This window comes from Lampris incognitus, chromosome 16, assembly GCF_029633865.1.
Source record: "Lampris incognitus isolate fLamInc1 chromosome 16, fLamInc1.hap2, whole genome shotgun sequence".
Classification (NCBI taxonomy): domain Eukaryota; kingdom Metazoa; phylum Chordata; class Actinopteri; order Lampriformes; family Lampridae; genus Lampris; species Lampris incognitus.
The window spans coordinates 31,410,179-31,430,078 of NC_079226.1; the positions used below are offsets into that span (position 1 = coordinate 31,410,179).

Below are 19,900 nucleotides of genomic sequence, written 5' to 3' on the forward strand. Positions count from 1 at the left end.
CCTTCCCTGTTTGTGGAAACTGGAGCCCGTCCTGATAGCAGGTCTACTTACAAGACTAGACCGCCCACCAGCCCCAAACTCAACAATTTAAGACTCATCTGTACCTTAACACGACCGCCAGGTTCAGAAAGGCCACGTCTGATTTCTAATTCTGCTTCTTCTTCTTTTTTTAAACTGTCTTGTGTTCTCGTAATGCTATGGTTAGCAATCACTCAACTCATTACGAGACAGACGTATATCCCTGTTTGCTAACGCTAGCATGACAAGCGCGGGGCATCCGGGGGGCGTGTCGGTCTGGTCCGTTGCCTACCAAATCCTCGCATTACTTCCGGCTTGGTCGGGCATCCCTACACTCAATTGGCCGTGTCTACGGGTAGGAAGTCGGATGTGGGTATGTGTCTTGGTCGCTGCACTAGCGCCTCCTCTGGTCAGTCGGGGCGCCTGTTCAGGGGAGAGGGAATAGCGTGATCCTCCCACGCGCTACGCCCCCCTGGTGAAACGCCTCACCGTCAGGTGAAAAGAAGAAGCTGGCGACTCCACATGTATCGGAGGAGGCATGTGGTAGTCTGTAGCCCTGATCGGATCGGCAGAGGGGGTGGAGCAGCAAGAGTGGGATAATTGGTCAAGTACAATTGGGAGAAAAAGGGGGAAAATCCCCCCCCCAAAAAAACCAAACAAGACAAGCGTGAGTTTATAAGTGTCCTGTTACTATGAACAGCTACTCATTCTGAGGTGTAACCATCACTGGTGATTGAACGTCCTGTCCAAACGATCAGAGGAGAGATGAGCTTCATTCTACTATTCATTAGTTTTGCAACAAGCCTTCCTGCATCTGCAGTTGGGTTCATCAGAGTTTCGCAAATACGAAAAGAAAACACTCGCTTCAAAAAAACAAAAAACAAAACTGCATATTTATAAAAATACCAAAGGCACATGGGCTACATTTGCATCTTATCAGCAAAAGAATGAGTTTTGTAATAAAACACATTTAGAAAACATGAGCAGAATACAACAAAACATAAATAACAAATGTTTGTTTACACAGTGAGAGGAAGCATTTACAAAATAAACAAACGTGTATAAAAACAGAGAAAAACCAGTACAAAATTGTCATTCTGCTCTTTCGCCACGTGTCCCAGGAGGATCTTCCCTTCATCTTTTTGTTTCTTCTTCTTTTGTTTTTTGTTTTTTTTTCTGTAAAGGCACTGAACACTACAGCCAAAAATGTCCCGAACCTTAAACGCCTGTAAACTACATGGCTCTTCATCTGGACTCGCTCAGCCCAGCATGGCCGTGCCTTTGATTGTCCTCCGCATAGTTTCAGCACCGTACAAACAACTGGAGAATAAAGAGGGACTTCAACATGAACCTTCGCCACTGCTGCAAGCGACAAATATGAATAGCAAAGCACTATTTGCGAGCACGGTGCATTGCTCTGAAAAATAAAACAACCATCAACAATCTTTTGAACAATGAAAATAATAAATACTACAGACTTCAGAATTAGACAAAAGCCCTTGTAAGTTAGCTTACACAGATTTGGAGGGCACCATATAAGGCTGCTGTTATATATGTGGTTTTGTAGCTTTCATACAATACACACAATACACATACATACATACATACATACATACATACATACATACATACATACATACATACATACATACATACATACATACATACATACATACATAAAACCTTCCCTGTTCTACTACAGAATTGCTTAAAAAACTCTGCAGTTTGAGTGGTATAAAATATGCCGCACCTACAGACACAAACACAGGTAAACAACACACCGGAGCCAAATAGTAATTGAAAATAATTCCAAGTATTTGTTTTAACCTTCTCAAGAATGCCAGAAGGATGGAGTGTTTCGTATTCCAACATTTCTGACACCGTCAGGTAAGTGATTAATTTACTCAGCCGGCTTTCAAAGAAACTTCCCGGTGAGCGTCAGTCATTGTATTGTTCAGTGTGTTAAATCCCACCAATTCAGTATTTTAAGCAGGTCAAAGCAAATCATGAAAGTATTTGTAAATACTGTTTGACACAGATATGGCAGAAAGTACCACTGCCTCTGTGGTTCTAACCTCAGGTGCGTTGGCAGGCTCCAGAAAATGCAGATGTGAATATTTCTGGGATTACTGAGACACACAAACACACAAAAATAAAAATATATGCTTTTGGAGTACACATACTCGAGCCATCCAAACAACGGTAATTCAAATACTTTGTTGATTGATACAAAAATTCACCTAATTTTTGTTGTTGTTGTTGTAATGTTGGCTAAGGTGACTTTTACATATTTGCCCACTGTTAGTAAGCTGTAATTGCTGACTGATGGCAACAGTCAGTAAAAGGAATCGGTAGCATCATCGATGGCAAGCCAGTTTTACCTCAAAGAATACTTGCATCACCTGTTGTAATAAAACCTGTGCCTTTGAATTTAAGAAGAAAATCTACAACTCATCAGCCTGACCTGGACGGGGGACCGGATAGCTTCACGGGCTGGGAAAGGCAATTTTAAACTAGTTGAAAATGTGACGTGTCACTAGCATACAATGAGCGGGTCATTCTCCTGAAGTCATTCCTGCTGCTTTTCCATGGGTCAACACTTCAAAATCTTTGGTAAAATAGGATTGCAATGGTCAAGCATTCAAATACATTGCTACACAAACACACAAATAAGATTGTTTCAGGAATAAATGCTTGTACAAAAAAAAGCTGCATGATACTTGGTATCTGGATATCAATATAACATCAGTGCTCTTAGAAAAATGAACAAGTCAAGTAAATAAAGTTTGGGTGCAAAATTGGAAGATAGACTAAACCCGGGCTCGGGACAGTTCAGTCTAAGTACTTGTTGTCTTCTACAAGTCTTCTACGTGTGCTGTGGTTTCACAGGGCAAGGAGGGCATCGAGCTCAGCGATGACCGCTGTCTGTCTTTTAGCTACAGTGTTCAACAGTCTGTGGGGAAAAGATGGAGTCCTTAAGTCCACCTATTGGACAGTGGAGGGAAGAGGAGAGGGGAGGAGATGTTTGTAAAAAAAAAAATACGCCATCTGCCGAACAGTTCATACAATCACTGTGTGTCATCACCCTATCTCACCTGCAGCAGGTAGATGACCCGGACGACTTCTTGTCCATTGCGCCTGATGGGCTGAAGGATCCAAGCACTAGGCATCAATTCCCCCCGCACAGCATCCATGCTGGGACGGGGAAGAGATTCCTCAAAGACAGACTGCATGGCCAGTACATAGAGGTCAACCTGGGGCAGAGAACACAGAGACTTATAAAACAGGAAGCCTACCTGGAGACAATTGCACAGAGACATTACATCATGCCTCTGCCTTTCAGTTAACATTGCTTATACCCCCTCCCCTTTATCCCCCCAATTGCATCCAACCAATTACCCCTCTTCCGAGCCGTCCCGGTCGCTGCTCCACCCACCTCTACCGATCTGGGGAGGGCTGCAGACTACCACATGCCTCCTCCGATCCATGTGGAGTCGCCAGCCGCTTCTTTTCACCTGACAGTGAGGAGTTTCGCCAGGGGGACGTAGCGCATGGGAGGATCATGGTATTCCCCCCAGTTCCCCCTCCCCCCTGAACAGGCGCCCCGACCAACCAGAGGAGGTGCTAGTGCAGCGACCAGGACACATACCCACATCCGGCTTCCCACCCGCAGACACGGCCAATTGTGTCTGTAGGGATGCCCGCCCAAGCCGGAGATAACATGGGGATTCGAACTGGCGATCCCCGTGTTGATAGGCAAAGGAATAGACTGCTACAGTACCCGGACGCCCAGCATTGCTTATACTTAATGAGTTTTTTTCAATGCTGTGTTGGAAAGAAGAAAGAGTGCCTTAGCACCTGATAAATATACCCCGAGGGCACGGAAACAATCAAACAAAACCCAAGATATTCTTTGGAAATTCAAAGACCCCATGGCACGCTGCCAGTTGTAAAATAGGCATAAATTATAGAAAGCCTATTTTCGAGATGGCAACTGTCCTCCCGGTTTCACACCCCCACAAAAACATCTTTAGGTGTAAATTTTGTTTTGTTGATTACTATGCCGCATAGAGCAACCAGTACTTCTAGTAGTTACCAGTTTCTGTTTATTGTGTGACTGTACCAACCTGTTTGGACTCGGTGCTGATGCAACAGAAGTCCCTTGGCTGGCTGAGGTGGCAGGTGGACGGATCTGTTAGCAGGTAGACTAAAGAGAGACAGTAATATAGAACAGAATAGAATAGAATAGAATAGAATAGCAAAATTACAATAACACACATTGACACATCACATTGAAGTGTAAACATAACAGAAATTTGGGGATGTGCTTTGTAGTAAACACAGATAGGGAAGCCCTGTGTATCTATGGTATATGTAGCACCTAGGTTTATGATACTGCACCAATAAGAATAGAGATGAACATGTAGGTCCGACATTACACGTGAAACTTTTTCATGTAACTTAGTCGCATGCAGCTGAGTTTCATCAGAGTTGCATTGTGTATCAGCCCCATCAATTAACTGAAAAGTTGCGAGAAACTTGGTTGCATCAAGCTGAAACTGTTTCAACCCGATGCAACAAGGTTCACACAACAACCAATCAGAGCATACCTGTCATTTGATGTCACGTCACTCCGCAAATCTGACCCATTCTGTTCTGTTGGGCTTTCAAAACTTGATGTTAAAACCGTGATGGAGCGACATCTACCGGCATGGACCTTGCACAACGAAATGTTTTTGATCGAATATTTTGAAGGTGAGTCAGTTTAATGTAATTAGTCCTCTGTTATTGATAGAAGATTTGCCAGCTGTGTTTGTTACAAAGTAACATTCGACTATTCAGCAGATGTTCTATTTGTATCGTTCTGACAAATCTCATTGGCTGATGCATGTAGTATTGATTGCATTTAGTGTAACGGTTTAGTTGCACAAACATTATGCAACTTGCAACTCATAAATGCAACCAAGTTGCATGAAAAAGTTTCATGTGTAACGTCGGCCTAATAGATCAAAGTGGTGCCTGCATATACAAACAGTTGACATGAGTGCATAATTGAAATGAATGTACTGAATAGGTTGCCTTCACATTTTTTGCTAATCAAAACAATAAACTCCAGAACATGCAGCTCAAATATCTTGACAAGCCTTTACTAGTGTGTTTGTTGAAATTATATTTTTTGATTGATTTGTATGTGCATACAACTGATTTGTATGTCTTAGGCCTTATGTTGACTGACACCGTTATCACCTGAGGCTTTGGCAAGTATTAAATTTGTTACCTGGGCTATTATTACCTCCAAGGTTACCAGATGCACCAGCAGTAAAGATGTCATTGAACATTTGACAGTGTAGGTAAGATTGCACACAAAATTTCATGATATTGCCAAATTGCTATCAGTATGTTTAATATTCCATTACCCTTCCAGGTCTTTCATGACCACAGGACACCTGTATTAATTTTCTCCAAGCTACAGACACCTTGGATATTACAAATCAGATTATTTCCCAGCCAGCCAGGCACGCTGGTGTGTTGGCTCACCCAGCTGAGTGCTGTCATCTAGTGGTCGCGTCCAGGCAGAGCGGACTGACGGGTTGTACAGGTGGCTCTTCCCGGGCTGTCGGACCAGACTCCAGACACGAGCCAGGGGCCTGTCCAGCTCACCAGCCCCCAGAAAACCATAGACAGAAGGGCTGGAGGACAACTTGTAGTAGGCTTGGAAGCCCCTGTCTGTGCCCTGGTGCCTGGGTAAACACATTAACGCAGTATGTGAGCATATTGGACATCAACCTGTGATTTTTCAAACCCGTTCTCATCCCACAACGTCATGCAAGGACACCGCAATGTACCCTTACGCGTCTGTATAGAGATGCACCGGGTAGCGAGACCTACCAACGTACTTAACCTTAAACCTAAACTTGACCACTACCTAAGCTGTACGTCATATAGGGTCGAAATCCTCATAGGAGAAAAAAAGTGAGTGTCACATAAGAGTTCTGGGCATCCAACACTGCTGCAGCAGGTTTAACACTGGAGTCTATCAAACAGCCAGCACGTCTCTATACATGCGTGGAAGGGTACCTTTTCACTTCCTTGATGCTTTGACAAAAACATCAATATAGGGCATCCAGGTAGCATGAGGGTCTACTCCATTGCCCACCAACACGGGGATCACTGGTTCGGATCCCCATATTACCCCCGGCCTAGTTGGGTGTCCCTACAGACACAATTGGCCGTGTTTGCAGGTGGGAAGCCGGATACGGGTATGTTTCCTGGTCGCTGCACTAGCGCCTCCTCTGGTTGGTCGGGGCATCTGTTCAGGGGGGAGAGGAACTGGGGGAAATCGCGTGATCCTCCCGTGCGCTACGTCCCCCTGGTGAAACTCTTCACTGTCAGGTGAAAAGAAGCGGCTGGCGACGCCACATGTATAGGAGGAGGCATGTGGGAGTCTGCAGCCCTCCCCGGATCAGCAGAGGTGGGTGGAGCAGCGACCAGGACAGCTCGGAAAATTGGGGTAATTGGCCGGGTACAATTGGGGGAAAAGGGGGGGGGGGTCCAAAAATATAGGACGTAATGGGATGAGATTGAACTGTTTTTTTCATGGGATCATAAGGTCCCCTCTTTTCAACTGCAGACTGTCAGGATTTGCTGAGAAATTGAGGAGGAAAAAAGCATCAAAAATATTAGATGCAAAACAACAGCAAGGGGTGACATCAACAGTATGTGACTGCGCTCGTAACACAATTAAGACTTTACCATTGATTTTCTATGGAGTTGCAGCATTTGCAGAGAAAACGTCACTAACCTCCAGCCTGCAGCTGCCTTGCCCGTGATCAGGTTGGCCATGTCCCCAGCACAAGCCAGTTGTACCTGCAGAGATGAGAACTCTCTGTTAGCTGTGGCAATAAGGCCAATCCCCACCACCTCTATTATTCTGTAAATTACAATGTGGACACACACTGAGGGACTTTATTACACGCAATGAAAACTTACATGTAAGCCAAGTTAGTTTACACATATTAGGAAGTGACGGGACTTGTCGGCTCCTCTGAGACATTTTATACTGCATCCACTTAAATATAAATGTATAAACATTAGTCAATTATGTGCTGATTAATCATCATCATCATCATCATCGGCGGTCATTCGGGGTTGAATATGTTGTACTCCTTCTAGGTCCTTGTGGGTATCCTTGTGGGAGGATGCCTGTGTGTGACAGCTTTTTACATGAAGTGGCTGATGCGCCTGCAACCACCACACAGTCCTTGGCAGGGGGTGGCCAGAGTCCAATGGTATGGAGAACCAAGACAGTTGGGGACCACCCTCTGTTGCAGCCTTCATCCGCCTTCACTGCCGTTGTGACCTGGAGACATCTTCCGTCAGTTCCGGCATTGAGGTCTTTGTTGGATTGTGCTTCATCTGGAACCTCCCCCTTGACCTGTCCACCTTGGGTGACCCTACCAGGAGCCAAGCTCCGGACAGCATAGCTCTTGGGATCACTGGTACACGCAAGCTTCTCCACCACAGCAAGGTGGCGATCCAGGAGAAGGCACTGATTAGTAAATGCCTAGCGGTCTAAGATATACTGTGCTGTTAACACTTACTAAGACGTATTTAAAAGAATTGCGGAAGTGTATTTCTGTTGGTATGTTCCCTACAAGTGCAATACTACCTAGTGTGAACACAGACTCGTTTATTTTTGCCTACTTACATTTAGATATTCCTCTTATAATGCTGTGTTATGTGTTTCATGTTAGCAACCGACAAAAGGCATATTCCTTATATGTGTAAACTTAGTTGGGGAATAAAATAGAATAAAACAGATTCTGATTTTAATGACATACAACAGTACTGTGGCACACGAGGAAACTTTCTCCAGGATACCAAAAATGTTTATAATTGTACAACATTTTAGTTATTTAGATGACGTCCTCAATAGTTGTCATTTATCAGATCACATTTTTTAGTTTTTACCTCTGCCAAGGCTCGACCCAGGAGAGCGGATGCAATGTCCTGATAGGCCGTGGATACAGAGGAGGAGGAACCGAAAGAGGCGGCGCGTTGGCGTGTAGAGGCAGCGGGTGACGGTGATGAGGTCATCAGGGGTTCAAACCCTGTGACAGGGGGTTCCATGCGGACATCTGGATCAAACACACGGGTGGTTAACATGGGCTTTTGACAAGGCAAGCAGGGTGGATGGTTCATATTTGAGCTGCTTATGGAGTTCAAATTAAGGGTTTTCAGCAATAAAGAGAAATGCAAAAAAATGGCACATTATTCAAATAATGTATTTAATTTCAGATAACACTGAAAAGTATGTAACTTGTAGCCATTTCCTATTTAGAATTTCACACTTTTTCCCTCACTTAACTTGCAACTTCTTACATGCTTTCTGAGTGCAGAAAACCCTTCATGTAATTTCAAAGTGATGGGACACAGCAATATATACACCAGTTTGAATGTATAGTACAATGAACACTTCAAAAATGTACTTCCTTGACTTTGGCTTACAAGTAGCATCTCACTCGCAAAATGATGCATAAGCCAGTGGCTTTTTTTTAAATGCAACTTCCAATGTGTTCAGGTCTGGGTGGATCTGGTGAATCACCGTCCAGTCCAATCCTTCCTCACCCTGGGCAGACAGCCAGGCTCTCTGGGTCTTCACAGTCAGAGGGCCACATATAGGGGGACGCGTCCTGACCTTCAGCCCTTCATCATGAAAAACTGTAGCCTGATCCAAAATAACACAGTTAGTGTGTTTAATCTCTTTCATTTCCGCAGCAGGGAGATTTAAGCTTCAAATCTGCCTTTTTTAATGTACTTCAGTTTTACTGAGACGCAATAAAAGTTCTCTAATGCTTGAAATAAAAGTCCCTTAATGGTATTAATTACAGTTCTACTGATATGAGCAGTGTTGCTGGAAGTGTTAGACTATGTAACATCGTTATACAAACCTGTCCGTTGTGAAGTGCTGGTCTGTTGCCATCTCTGAGCTGGGCTGTGTTGCCACTGTTGTAGCCTGAGGTCGGTCCGGAGGAAATGCTCAGGCTGGAGCCAGTGCACAAAGTGCTGTTGCTGATCCTTGTCCGATACCTTAGGTCGTCCTATATCACAGAAGAACAGGAAATATGGGAAGTCCCCGGATTACGAACGAGTCCCGTTTTTGAGTCTGTTCGTAAGTCGAGTTTGTATGTAAGTCGGAACAGTTAGGTACAGTTCAGATCTAGTGTCAATTAGTCAAATGTTTATCTTAGTATATCGTATATAGTTTACCTAAAACATCACAGACATAGTAATGCGGTAATAATAATAAATGTAACTACAGTACAGTATTTATAATTAAGAGAGAGAATGTGTGTATAGGTATAAAAAAAACTTTAAACACAACGCACACAATGGTTACATGATCCAACTTAAAATGGTGACGACGGCATGGCGTTGTTCTCCCTGGGGCCAACGAACTGCCTAAAAAGCGCAGTCTTTCGTCTGTCCGTCCATTTCGCAGTGTTTCATCCGTCTGTTAGTCCGTCCGTTCGTTAGTACGAACCATTGTGATTTTTTAAATTAATAGGCTTTACGGAGGTCAGTTCATAAGTATGGGCGTTCGTAAATCGGGCATTTGTAACCCGGAGACTTCCTGTATCTTTTTTCTTTTTCCTTTTTCTTCCCCCCCTTTTGTCTCCCCAATTGCATCCGGCCAATTACCCCACTCTTCCAAGCCGTCGCGGTCGCTGCTCCACCCCCTCTGCCAATCCAGGGAGGGCTGCAGACTACTACATGCCTCCTCCGATACATGTGGAGTCGCCAGCCACTTCTTTTCACCTGACAGTGAAGAGTTTCACCAGGGGGACATAGCACATGGGAGGATCATGCTATTTCCCCCAGTCCCCCCCCCCCATCTCACAGGCGCCCCAACCAACCAGAGGAGGCGTTACTGCAGCGACCAAGACACATACCCACATCTGGCTTCCCACCCGCAGACATGGCCAATTGTTTCTGGAGGGACGCCTGACCAAGCTGGAGGTAACTCGGGGATTCGACCCGGCGATCCCTGTGTTGGTAGGCAATGAAATAGACCGCCACACTACCCAGACGCCTAGGGACTTCCTGTATCTCAACAAAACACTTGTCATGGTCTGATACGATTAGTAAAATATTAGATTTCAAAGCTGTGGAATATCTTGCTTCTACACTATGTCAGCACTGATGCTTTAAAACAAATAGGAGCCAAACAGTATTTGTAAATGTCTTTTACGTTTGATTTCCTTAAACAGCAGGTGACTGAGGTTCGCCCAACAGGAAAAACACAGAGTGCCAGAGTTTTAGACACTCACTCGATTCTCTTCAGATGATTTATTGTAGTATTTTTCTGGCATCTTACTGAGGCAGTCAACACTCCCAAAGCACAGCAGGATTAAAACAAATACTCTTTGAATAAGGCTTAGTCTAAAAAGGCTATATGCACATATGCAGTGTACGGCATACATCTATTAAATAACATAATCATGTTACTGCTGCTGGAGGACATATAAAGTGCCCTTACCTTGATCACCTGCGACAGGGCCTGCTGTTGAAGCCTTCTCTTCTCCTGCTCCGTCCTTTCTCTCAGTCTTTCCCGCACCCTCGCTATCTCCGTCCTGGCCTCCTCCCGTGCACGACCATAGTCACGCAGGAGATGGTCAATCTCAGATGGGTAGTGGCCCTCTCCTGTAGCCGGGTCTGGTATTCTGAAATAAAACAAACTTGTGGTGAGCTCTCACACAGTTTGGATAGGTTATGAAAGCACTAGTGGTGATAGTACTGCAAGCGGAGACGTGCTAATGTTTTTATACGATACTGACAGCTGTAAAGTTCTGAGGATCTAGGTTGGAACTTGTGGAGTCTGGTCCTGGAAAAGAGCGGTAACATACAATATAAAAAGACCCCCCTCCATCCGGGTGGCATGGTGGTCTATTCCGTTGCCTGCGAACACCGGGTTGAATCCCCGTGTTACCTCCGGCTTGGTCGGGTGTCCCTACAGACACAATTGGCTGTGTCTGCGGGCGGGAAGCCACATGCGGGTATGTGTCTTGGTCGCTGCACTAGCGCCTCCTCTGGTCGGTTGGGGTGTCTTTTCAAAGGGGAGGGGGAACTGGGGGGAAAAGCGTGATCCTCGACATGCTACGTCCCCCTGGTGAAACTCCTCACTGTCAGGTGAAAAGAAGCGGCCGGCGACTCCACATGTACCGGAGGAGGCATGTGGTAGTCTGCAGCCCTCCCCGGATCGGCATAGTGGGTGGAACATCAATCGGGATGGCTCTAAGAGTGGGGTAATTGGCTGGGTACAATTGGGGAGAAAAAGGGTGGAAAAAATCCACAAAAAATAAAAAGACAAAGAAAGACCCACGCCTCCAAATAAAAACAGCATTCATGCCCTGTGAAAAGCTATATCATTAAGCCCCAGTTTGGGAGAATTTGGGGGTATTAACAGTATAGCAGAGAAAACAAAGTATAAGAAATAAAAGATGTGAAAACGATGTGATAAAATGAGGCTGTGGGCAGTGCAACCTCTTACCTGGTGCTCTCCATCACCTCTCGGCGGAGCTGTTGCAGGTACTCCTTACGACAGCTGGGTGTGGCAGAGACTCCTGAGAAGGATCCGGCGTCCTTGAGAGGGGAACGAGGATGTTTACCGGGACTCAGACTACGAGCCCTGCGAACGGTCTGGAGACGTGCCTCTCTCTCCTGCCGCAGACCCTCAATACTCGTCCTGTGTCTGTGGAGACAGGAACAGAGGAAACGGCGATCCAGCAAATGAGATTTGGAAACACAAGAGGGTATCAACACTGGAAAAGTCCGAACGCTACAGGCTTTGTCAAAAGAAAAAACTAACTGAAGCTCTTTATATGCGGAGCATCTCGGGAACCTGGCTTCGAACTCATTCACAAACTGACAATTAGTGTCACGTTTAGCTGAACCATCTGTGTAAACTTGGAAGGACGGGTTGTGACTCCCCCAAAAATATTTGTGAGTCCATCTAAAAGTATATGCTGTTGTAAGATAAAAAAATTTTCATTTAAATTAACATTACAATCCTCATTGTTCTGAAAATGGCCAAACTAACTAAATGTTCTGTTCACAACAAAGTTATACAATAGTTGTGTGTCACATTTATGAAACTATATGTTCTTGTTTATAAGACATTTTACCTCATTTCCATCATTATACTGACACAAAAGCATAGGTTCAAGAACAGGCAATTTCCATCCTCACCTATCATAAAGCTGCTGTTTGGTAGCGATGGAGGGCAGTGGCTGTGCTTTCTCTCTGGACCTGGAGGAGAGCATCTTCAGCAGTGTGTCCGTCTCTCCCAGGCCGTAATGGAGCTTGGCCTCAGTCAGCTCCACAGAGAGCTGGGGAGCGTTCATGCTGAGATTGACTGTAGCCATCACCTGCTCCCTCTCCTGTTGCAGCCTTTCTATCTCCCTTGCCCTCCTCTCCCTCTGCAGCACCGGCTCCACATTCGAACCATAGCTTTCTGACTCATCCCACTCACCACGGGTGTTAGTTAGATTATTTGCTGGTTTGTGAGATCCCTTAGAGCATTGGTTTGGCAGCAGCTGATCGATGCCTGACCAGTTAGTGAACTTGTTGTGCATGGGTAGGTCATCTGGGACCCTCTGAGGGTCTGGATGTTGGAGTGGATCAGCAATGGGTTTTATGTTCAGGAGGATATCTGTATTACACTCACTGGGAGCCAGTGACACCGTGTCGTCCTCCTGAAGATGGACTTCCCTCTCACTGATTAGCGTGGGGATGCAAACATCATTACCTCCAGAATCACTTGGTCGTAAGTGATATCCCATAGCTTGTGTTCGGATACTTGGAGTATTATCATGTTTGGGTTTCTCTTTCTGTTTGCACCCATCAGCCAGTCTGAAAGTAGAAGCGTTGTGGTTCAGCATAGATACGCCATTACAAGAACGACTCCTTAACTGAGAAACAGGCAGGGATGTCATCAGCCATTTGTCATTGGGAGGCTGGTTATCCTTCTCTTCGAAACTGGCATGTCTTCTGTCATTGTCCATTGATCTATCTAGTGATAAGCTAAAGCTTGTGGAGCATCTGTCAGATCCCTTAGGACTTGTGCAACTCATTTCACTTACATTGTCAAGAGATATGGTTTCGACTGATTTAATTTCACTACAGTGCTGTCTGGAAATTTGGACTTTGTCTCTAAGTGAAGTGCTTGGTGATTGTTTGCTGATGTCGAGGTAAGGTAAAGAAAGGCACTCTTTAATGTGTGAAATGTCTCGTTTTCCATCTTGAACAGGACAGAGTGTCGACTGTTTTCCGATCTGCTTTGTATTTACCCTTGCTTCTACAGTGAGAATCGGGGATGAGGCGCGGTCTGTGTATCTAGCTTGATTCCTGGAGCCAGAAGACAGGCTGCTTCTCACAGAGGGCTTGCAATTCTCTTGGCAAGCACTTTTTGACAGTCTGCAGGTGGTTTCAGATATGCCACCATTTTTGAGGGGCACTGCCTCAGGCACGCTTTGCTTTGAGTTTCTAGAAAAAGCAGATCTTAATCGTTTCTCATATTCAATGCTTTTCTCCACAAATGGTATTTTTTGAGGGGCATTCTCTGATTGCAAGACAGCTTTTTGCACTCCAAAGGAAGCGGCTGACATCAGATCAGGCACGCTCTGTATTCTCTCATCTGTGTTCCCTTTAGCTCTGACTATACTGATTGAATCCTGCTCTTGGGATGCGCCAAGAACCTCAGAACCAATTACTTTGACTATCACATTAATTTCATGGGACTTGCACCTTTCTATGGATGGTGTGTGATGGACAGAGGTGTCTTTCTCACCACCTGTTGAGGGTTGTTCTTTCTGCATCCCAATATCCACCACTGTTTGGGTTGAGCCATCTCTCTTGATCAAATCTTTAAAGTAACCATGGGAGTCGCTGACATTTGAGACGCTAACATTTTTCCTCAGGCTAGATTTGCGTATCTCCCCTGATCTCATTCCCTGGACATCACCCAGCAGATCGGAGGTGCTATGAATGAGCTGGGAAAGGTAAGCAGACATGTTCTCCAAACTGGCCCATGTGGTGGTTTGTTTGATGTCTTCTGTGGTATGTTTTGTCACATGTACCTGCGTGCTGCTCCTTTTGTGGCACTCCCTCCTCTTTGGTTCGTTGGTACACTTAACATTATTGCTTAGAGTTGTCTGTAGGCCACATTTAGTCTGAGTGCCATGGTCACACATTCCTCCGCTTTGGGTCTGGGATCTGTTCGCCTGAGACTCCAGCTCCGAAGAGTAAACCAACATGATCTCATCCACTTGACCAGAGCTGCTGCCAACACCTCTGGGAACACCAGTTTTTGAGTCGTCGCAGTTGATTGTCAGGTTGGCGATGTGGTGATCAACACAGGAAGACCGATGACAAGGTGTTAGCTGAGATGTGGCAGTAACTTGTTCTTTATAATCCTCATTACTGCTAAGAGTACTGGAGAGTGCTTGGTTGTTGGCGTAGGCACTGAGATGGGAGTTGAAAGGAGAGTTCTGCCCATTCAAACCGTTGTCAACGCTGCAGCATCTCGTCATGCACTTTTCACAACAGTTTAAAAGTGGAGATTTGGAAGATAGGTCAGCAGCACTTCCAAACACCTGGTTCTTATAGCATCTCTGACTTGCTTCGTCATCTTGCCACTGGTGAAAAAAGGGGTTAATGTCACTTGAGGCAAAATGCATCAGGGAATCCTGGAGCTTTTCTGTTTGTTGTGCTTCACTTTCTTTATGACAGGTAATACTTTTTTTTACATTTGTTATTCTCTGTGTTGCCTGAGGGGATAACAGTTGTCGTGTGGGGCTACTCTTTTCACCAACTCCAGCTTGAACCTTATTTTCAGTTGGGGCTCCAGAAGAGCAAATTTCCACAGCAGATTTGCTTTTCAACTTCAGTGCAGAAACAGCTCCATCGCTGCTTCTAAGCTGAGTGAATTCTTGTTTTTTCATGCGAGTTCCAGGCTTTATTCGTGTTGCTGAATGTTTACTGCGATGCACCCTGGAGATAATTTTGTCTCCTTCATCTGATGAAGACTCCAGTGTGGAGTCAAAAGAGTAATTAAGATGATCTTGGTTCTTGGACTTCCTAAACCTCTTAGATTTCCCTTTTTTTGGTTTAACAGCAGCATTGCCTTGTTCCCCATCAGATGATGCCTTAATGTCTCCCTCTGTAGACATGGTATCTCTATACCCAGCACCTACATCGGAGGTACTATTTCCCTGTGTTATTTTGGCCCTGATAGAAGAAGCAGTATTTGTTTCATTTGGGGATCCGATAAAGATCCCTGGAAACCCTGCCAGTGATTTGGGGGTCATTGTTTCATCATTTTTGCCCAAATTACCACTTTTGGTAGTGTCCTGGGTTAAGTTGTCAACCTTGTACTGAGCATCCACAGGTTTTTCAGTGTGGCTTTTGTTGCTATAATTCATATTCCCTGCACAGGTTTGAGAGGGATTTTCAGACTGTGTTTGTGGACAGCTGAGCTGTTGGTGTTCTGCAGCACACTCTTTAACTCTTGTTCCAGTTTCTGTTCCCCTGGTACAGTCACCAACTAAATGCTCGGAACTGACCACAAATGCTTTTACTTCATCGTAATTACCAATGGCGGCACTTTGGTTGCTATGGTGTTTGTGTAGTGTAGATTGACTGAATCTGGCATCAGAGACTGATTCCATAGCTACAGTAGTGTGAAGATCATTTTGGGTATATTGGTCTCTCATCCTTGGAGAGCTCAGATCGTATGCAGCATTAACTCCACCTTGAACAGCAGATGTTGAATCCATACTACAATTCTTCATATAATTACAACCAGTGTTCACATCTGTGCCACCCACTGAGGATGATGTGACTATGAGGTTTTTGTGAGCTTGTGGGGTATCACGTTTCAATGTTAGGGCAACAAAGTAAGACTGGTTATCAGACTGTTCAGAGCAAACATCGGCGCTGGTGTTAGTAAGATGGCACATTTCTCTTTGCTGACCTGTATCAGCAATTTTGAGATGAAATATATCTTCCCTCAGAACATTTTGAGAGGCAGCGCATTGCCATTCTGATGTGGAATCAATTCCCGAGTTTGAGCTTGCAGGTTGTAATGAGGGGCTGTCAGGATTCTCTAAGCATTCATAGTTTTTCATTGTTGAATTTAATTGCGTCTTCTGGCTTGTAGCAGTCAAGGGCAGGGAAACAGTACTCCCACTTAATAGCTTTCCTGACATTTCCGTAAAACTTAAAGTATGTTCTGTCTTGTGTGTCATTTCAGTAAATGTGTGCAACTTGCGCTCGTTGCCAGAACCCTGTTCCGCCATTATATCTGACACCATGTGATCACTGTTGTGCATCATCTTTACAATGTGAATGTCAACTTGGTCCATGGAAGGACATTCTTTATATACTTTCCCCTCTTTCATCTGAGCAGTTTTCTCATCTGATCGCTGACTTTCTCTCTCTCTATAGTCAATGCTATTGCCCAAATGACACATAAAGGGCATCTTTTCTTGAGTGCTTGATGACAAGGCATTTAGACTGTGACTCCTACTCTGGATGATACTATCTCCATCCAACAATGGCATTCTCATGTGCTCTCTCACCACCTCTGAGATCCTCAGGTCAATGGCACTACGGATAGCATCCCATTGACAGACGTGTTTTCTATTCTCCGATTGTCTCTTTTTGTTATCTGTGCACGCCTTTCCAATTTCATCCTTTTCCACAATCTCTTCCTTTCCCTTCCTGTCTCCTTTGTTCACTAAATCCGTCTGTCCCACAGATGTACCTTGACAACTTGTGTTACTGCTTTTGCGACTGTGTTCAGAGTCCCCAGGCATCTGGCAGGTCTGTTCTGTTTCTTGGCATGTGAGTTTAGAAGAATGTAATACCTCTGTAGCCAGAGTATCTTGTTTGTCTCTGATATCGGTGCAACTTGAAATTAGTCTGGGGCTGTCAACTTCTATTGCAGACTGTTTCCCTCTCACACCATTGGTATTGTTATTGTCATCAGGCCAAACAACTTCCTGGCTGTTTATTGGTGTCGAGCTGAATGTTACCAACTCCACTACATTGCACCTCTTTGGAATTTTCAAGCTACCTGTGAAAGCATCCTGCAGGCCTTTGTTCCTCTTCCTGGAATTTTTACAAGCAGATTTAAGAAATTCCTGCTCCACAGTTGCAGGGCCCTGCTCAGACACTTTGGTTTCAATCTTGTTTAGTGTTTTGTCACACCTCTGTGACACATCTTTGGTATATTTTTCCTCATATGTCTTAATACACTTTGACTGTTCTGTTTCACCATCCTGATTGCATAGTTTATTACCTTCAATGGAGGGACTGAAGGCACTTTTAGTGTGGAACACCCCACTCAGTGTTTCATCTTGGTTAGGATTTGCTGTTAAACAGGTGTTTGACCGATACCTTGAAGTGTCAGTGGAAGTTACACTAACAACCCCCACACACGGCATATCTGTAAATGCCTGATGCAATTTTAAAGGCTTCTCTGTTGTTGATGCAGCATGGTGAATCTCAAAGTCGATGGCTGGCACACTCACAGTTCTATCTGAAGGGGGCGAGGTAGCTAACCTCTTGTCGCTGCTGTAGTTAGGAGCATCAAGAGATATCTCCTCTTTGCTTTCTGTCGGCCTGTCAGAGTGCCTTTCGGGATGTTCTACCTCAACCTGACAAAGTGAAACTGACATCATGGCATCCACCAGTGCTGGTGCAGTATAAGGGTTTTGAATATTCCCTGGAATTTTCCCTGAAACGTTGAGGCTCTGTATTTCCGCTGTCACATCTAAATCTTCAGTGCTGCTGGATGAAGAGTTACAACTGTTGGAGCTGTCGTGACAATTTGAGAGGTTCACGTTGTCAGGGCTGGGACAGCTGCTATTAACTGGACCTCTGAACACCTTTCCTGCTTGCAACAGAACAGAATCTCTGCTGTGAAGTCTGGGACTGTCAGCTGCATCGGTGGAAGACCAGGCATCAGTGAGTGTCAGCAAACTTTCTCTTTCCCTAATGCTACAGCTGCTGAGAGACCGCGGGCTGTTTGTCAGTGTCGCAAATGTCGTCTCAGTGTTTGCATACTCCTCATCCATCTTGGCTACAGTGTCTCTGCATCTGAAATCTGCGACTGTTGGTTTATGGTACACTGGTGTTTCTATTGCTCTAATTTCACTGCTAATTTTTGTGTTAGTGCAGCTATGTTGGCTCCAAAATGCCTCTGCTGGGATTTCCTGGAGTTCCTGACTACTATCTTTCTCTGAGGCAGATCCGACCAATGGTATCCTCTCTGGTTCCATAGACGGATGGGAAGAATCCCTTACCACTGAGTATTTGGGTGCCACAGTCAGCTTCAGAGTCTCCACGGTGGAGTGTTTCTTGCCGCCCTCTATAGCCAAGGAATCTCTAGACATCTGACTGTCTTCACTCTCTGCCTCACTCCGAGCTGCTTCCTCATGCCTCAGCTGTTCTGCTAGGGCTGTAGCATAAGCCGAGGACAGGGAGTCGAGGGAGAAAAGGCTATCGCAGTCTGAGGAACCTTCATCCATCTCTCCTTCCTCTTTCCTGTCTTCTTCCCCCAACCCAACCAGCTCCTGCTGCCACCTCTCCATCCATCTGCCCGTCTTGTTCATTAGGGTTTCCATGCTGTGCCACTGCCTGCATCTGACGTCCTCAGTGAAAGTCCTTTGGTTAAGCTCCTCACATGAGACTGCTGTTTTAATAGCACATTTAATTTTGCCCATCTTGGTATCTTTTAAGCTCCTGTCTCTGGTTCGCCTCCAGTGAAATTTATTTACTGTTTCCCCCAGAGGTTTGGGGCCCCTGCCTCCACTCACTCCAGATGATGGCTTTCTGAACACTCTGGACAGGGCTGTCTTGAACCTGGGCCCTACAGAACGAACGAGAGACTTTCTGATTGTTTCCAGTCTCTTGTTACCTCCACAGGATGGAGTCATCACATTTGCACACGGGACATTCTGAGGGAAGGGTTTGTCTGCCAAGGGTCCCTTTATGTTAACACTGCTTTTTGGTTGTAAAGCAGTTCTATGAGGTGACTTCAGACTCACTGATGGGTTCTGACTGGTCTTAAACATCAGGCCCCGTGTAGGGAGCAGTGGCTTTCTCTCTGGTCGTTCTCGGCAGGGCTGAGCAGGGGGCTCATCCCTGGAAGTCTGTCTGAGGTTTTCAGAGGAGCTGGCTCTGCTCCTAGAACCTTGAATTTGCCCTAAGGAGACCATGGTGTTGGAACAACTCCTGGTTCTCTCCCGGGGAAGGCACTCGTCAGAAACCCACTTCCTGCAGCTGATGGGATCGGAAGCACTCGAAGTATTCACAGTCAGCTCTGTGGATCTGTTCCTCTTTAGGAAATGGCTGTAGAAAGGAACAAAAAGAAATTTCATGAGAACTTAATTCTACCCACTTACGATTCAAACTATTGGAGAATTAGTTGTAGAAATTAAAAGTGGGAAAAAAAAGAAGAGATACCACCAGCCAAATCCAGCTGCAGCTGGTCTACTCACCCACTTTGGTAGGTAGTCTAATCTTTTTTACCGTATTTGTATACTTTGCACCATTACATACGGCATCTATTTAAAATGATATATCGAGGTCAATACTGCATGTTTTTTTAGACTCTCTCAGCTCTGCAATATGATTAACAATGCAGTATATTAATACCACATAGTAGAGACACAGATTTCCGATGGTGTCGGTTTTCTATTTTTAATTTTGTGGCACGCTGTATAAAGACACTTATCTCCTAAATCCCTTTACCATCTTGCCAATTGATCCTCCTAGATATGCAGACATCCATATGTTCTAAGATGTTGTTTTCAAG

General features: G+C 45.0%; 2 protein-coding genes across 3 annotated transcripts in view; both read right to left on the reverse strand.

The window, feature by feature from the left end:
* Positions 1-910: 910 nt before the first annotated feature.
* On the reverse strand, positions 911-15,714 carry LOC130126394 (stAR-related lipid transfer protein 9-like). Of its 2 annotated transcripts, XM_056295887.1 has the most exons (11): positions 12,268-15,714; positions 11,570-11,770; positions 10,559-10,742; positions 8,970-9,119; positions 8,647-8,746; positions 7,990-8,156; positions 6,821-6,885; positions 5,557-5,759; positions 4,146-4,225; positions 3,114-3,272; positions 911-3,003 (listed from the first exon to the last, which is right to left on the reverse strand). In XM_056295887.1, the coding sequence occupies exons 1-11, from the start codon at positions 15,498-15,500 to the stop codon at positions 2,902-2,904; spliced, it is 4,644 nt and encodes a 1,547-aa protein (XP_056151862.1). In that variant the 5' UTR covers positions 15,501-15,714; the 3' UTR covers positions 911-2,901. The 2 variants fall into 2 exon arrangements, with proteins under 2 accessions (XP_056151862.1, XP_056151863.1); XM_056295888.1 differs by lacking the exons at positions 911-3,003; positions 3,114-3,272; positions 4,146-4,225; positions 5,557-5,759; positions 6,821-6,885 and having other exon boundaries at positions 8,030-8,156; positions 8,527-8,746.
* An 810-nt stretch (positions 15,715-16,524) lies between these two features.
* Positions 16,525-19,900, reverse strand: part of LOC130126055 (stAR-related lipid transfer protein 9-like) — a 46,896-nt gene continuing 43,520 nt past the window's right edge. The window contains exons 22-23 of the mRNA XM_056295421.1: positions 16,659-19,434; positions 16,525-16,530 (exon numbers count right to left, since the gene is read on the reverse strand). Coding sequence (XP_056151396.1) covers positions 16,525-16,530; positions 16,659-19,434 — 2,782 coding nt within the window. The remainder of the gene's footprint in view (positions 16,531-16,658; positions 19,435-19,900) is intronic.